Below are 2,242 nucleotides of genomic sequence, written 5' to 3'. Positions count from 1 at the left end.
CTTTTATTACTATCTCATCTTCCTAGGCAGAAATGTTAATGTTTTATTAATAAAATAGATGACGAGTAAATGTATTTATTAGTTTTTATGCAGGAATTAAAGTAGTCTGAATAATTTCCCTCATTCGGTGTGATCAGGTAAACAATGTTATGCTAGGGGCGTCGTAATGGACATACACATTCAAGTCACAGGAGTGCTTAACAGTGTTCTCACAGATGCTGCCTTAGATTTCGCCTTCGGTGTCCGTTGCTAGAGAATTATTATGTCTCATGTCTGTTCTATGAATCAATCTCTTATTTGACCCCACTACATCATGTGGCTCAAAATGCATGTGCGAATAGGTCGACCTGAATTTGGTTAAGTAAGAAGTGTTGAGTCTTACCCCGTAGTACTTGAGTCTTTGGCTTTATATCTATTAGACTGGACATTGTTTCGTTGGCCACATTTAAAACCCTAATCCGTTTGCAGCTGTGCCTCTGCTTCCCATAACAAATCGACTGATGTAGGATGAAGTGAGCATTTTTTACAGGAGGTTAATTTGGAAAACATAAAAAAATTCACCTTTAGGATTTCAAATCTAAATGCCCAAATTTGAGAGCAAAATGAGAGTTAATTTAGGGTCTCTAATTGAAGCATTGCCAGAAAATTTATGGACGGGTTTTCCATGAGCTCTTAACTAGGTATATCTTCAATCTCGTGCATGCTTAATTCACCACCAGAAATAGAGTGCCCCATCCAAGAGTAGTGTGTAGTCGAAACCTAAGCCTAATCATGGCGATTTAGTGGGATTGGAAACTATCGCCTGCAGCTCAGTGGTCACCTTATGCCAAAAGAATGTTTCTGCATGCGCAAAGAAGTTGTGAGACTAACCCTCGAGGGGAATGCATTTTGCCGATGTAATTATCAGTGATCGGCAGGACTTCTTACTGGTTGTGTGTAGTGAGATGCATGCAATACGAGTTCTCTCTCTTGGATTGTTTGGTATTTGGAGTCTTCTTTGCACTCTAAAGAAGATATGAGGAGATTCGCTGTCACAGTGCTATTGCCCTATGCATTGCCTTCCTCCAGCATCTATCACCTTGGTGCTACGGATATTTGGGGTGGAATACCGTCGGTACTCAAATGATGCCCAGTAGTATTTTTATGGTGTTATCGGTATGCGAGCTAGCATTATTAAAGTTGGGTTAGGGCTAGGGTTTGGTGGTGACATCACCGAAGAACTAGTAGACATTCATAAGGTAATTGATCTGTGTGACATGACGCAGCTGATAATGCATGTGCATGCATGCTGGTAGTTTGCTTGATCTGCGCCGAAGAATAATATTCTTATCCGCGCTTTCGTTCTGGAATAAAAACAACTTAGTTAAGGAAAATTATATGTCCATTTAAGGAAAAACGTAATGCAGTCAATTGATTTATTATGTATAAACAGCGAAAAATGCAACCTATGCTGCGAAGTCAGTAGCAGAGTATACAGTGCGCTCCACAATTTGTGCAAAACGACCAGCTAATTGTTACTATGATACTACTGAAATGGTAGCAGTAGCAACAAAGAGAAATCTAGCAGCGTTTTTGAAAAAAGACCAAATAAATTGCTGTTATGAAAACATATGCTTGTTTGTATGCTGAAATAATTGTCCATTCATAATTTCCACTAGAGAAGATTCAGTATTCTGAAAAGCACTGCTAACTTGGCAGTGGTAAAATTTCTAGCAACGCTAGAATCTATTTATTTGGTTATAGTAGATACCTACTACACAGTGGCAACCAAAGCGTGGCCATGTAAATCGATACCTTATCAGTTTTATCGGACGGTCCAAGAATGTGGTAAGCGTAAAAACGAGTTTTTTTCTGATAGCAAGCAATAAAAGTACACATGTAGTTGCGGATGATGTTTAGGAAGTATTTATCTGACTTCCAGTAAGCGCAATGATAGTGTTTCAAAGCCCTCTGTTACTTCAAGTCCTAATATCAAACCCGGAATTTACATTGTCCTCGCCTGGGAAAGGTAGAACAAAGCAGGAAAATCCGCAACACCATTGAATAATAGTACGTATGCAACCAAAAATCGACTAGAAATATCGTTGAAGAATTAGTGAACTCACTCTTATGAAGCGTAGAAATGTGCGTTTATACCTGCTCGACTGGAGAAGGCTTTACTACACATCTGGCAAGTGAACGGCTCCCTTCCTAAAAGTTGTGAAAAAGTAATAACAAGCAAATTGCAGCTAAGTATTCAGAT

At 39.1% G+C, this 2,242-nt stretch overlaps 1 protein-coding gene across 1 annotated transcript in view; it reads left to right on the top strand. All coding sequences in view use genetic code 11, as the record gives it.

Moving 5' to 3' along the window:
• Positions 1-2,242, top strand: part of EGR_09541 (hypothetical protein) — a gene marked incomplete at both ends in the record, with an annotated part of 9,526 nt that overhangs the window by 1,837 nt on the left and 5,447 nt on the right. Inside the window, 2 exons of the mRNA XM_024498790.1 lie at positions 1,364-1,397; positions 1,433-1,620. Of these exons, the coding sequence (XP_024346797.1) occupies positions 1,364-1,397; positions 1,433-1,620 (222 nt within the window). The remainder of the gene's footprint in view (positions 1-1,363; positions 1,398-1,432; positions 1,621-2,242) is intronic.

Source organism: Echinococcus granulosus (assembly GCF_000524195.1).
Source record: "Echinococcus granulosus chromosome Unknown EG_S00152, whole genome shotgun sequence".
Taxonomy (NCBI): domain Eukaryota; kingdom Metazoa; phylum Platyhelminthes; class Cestoda; order Cyclophyllidea; family Taeniidae; genus Echinococcus; species Echinococcus granulosus.
Note: the sequence above shows the minus strand (reverse complement) of the source record. Positions and strands in the feature narration are given on the sequence as shown.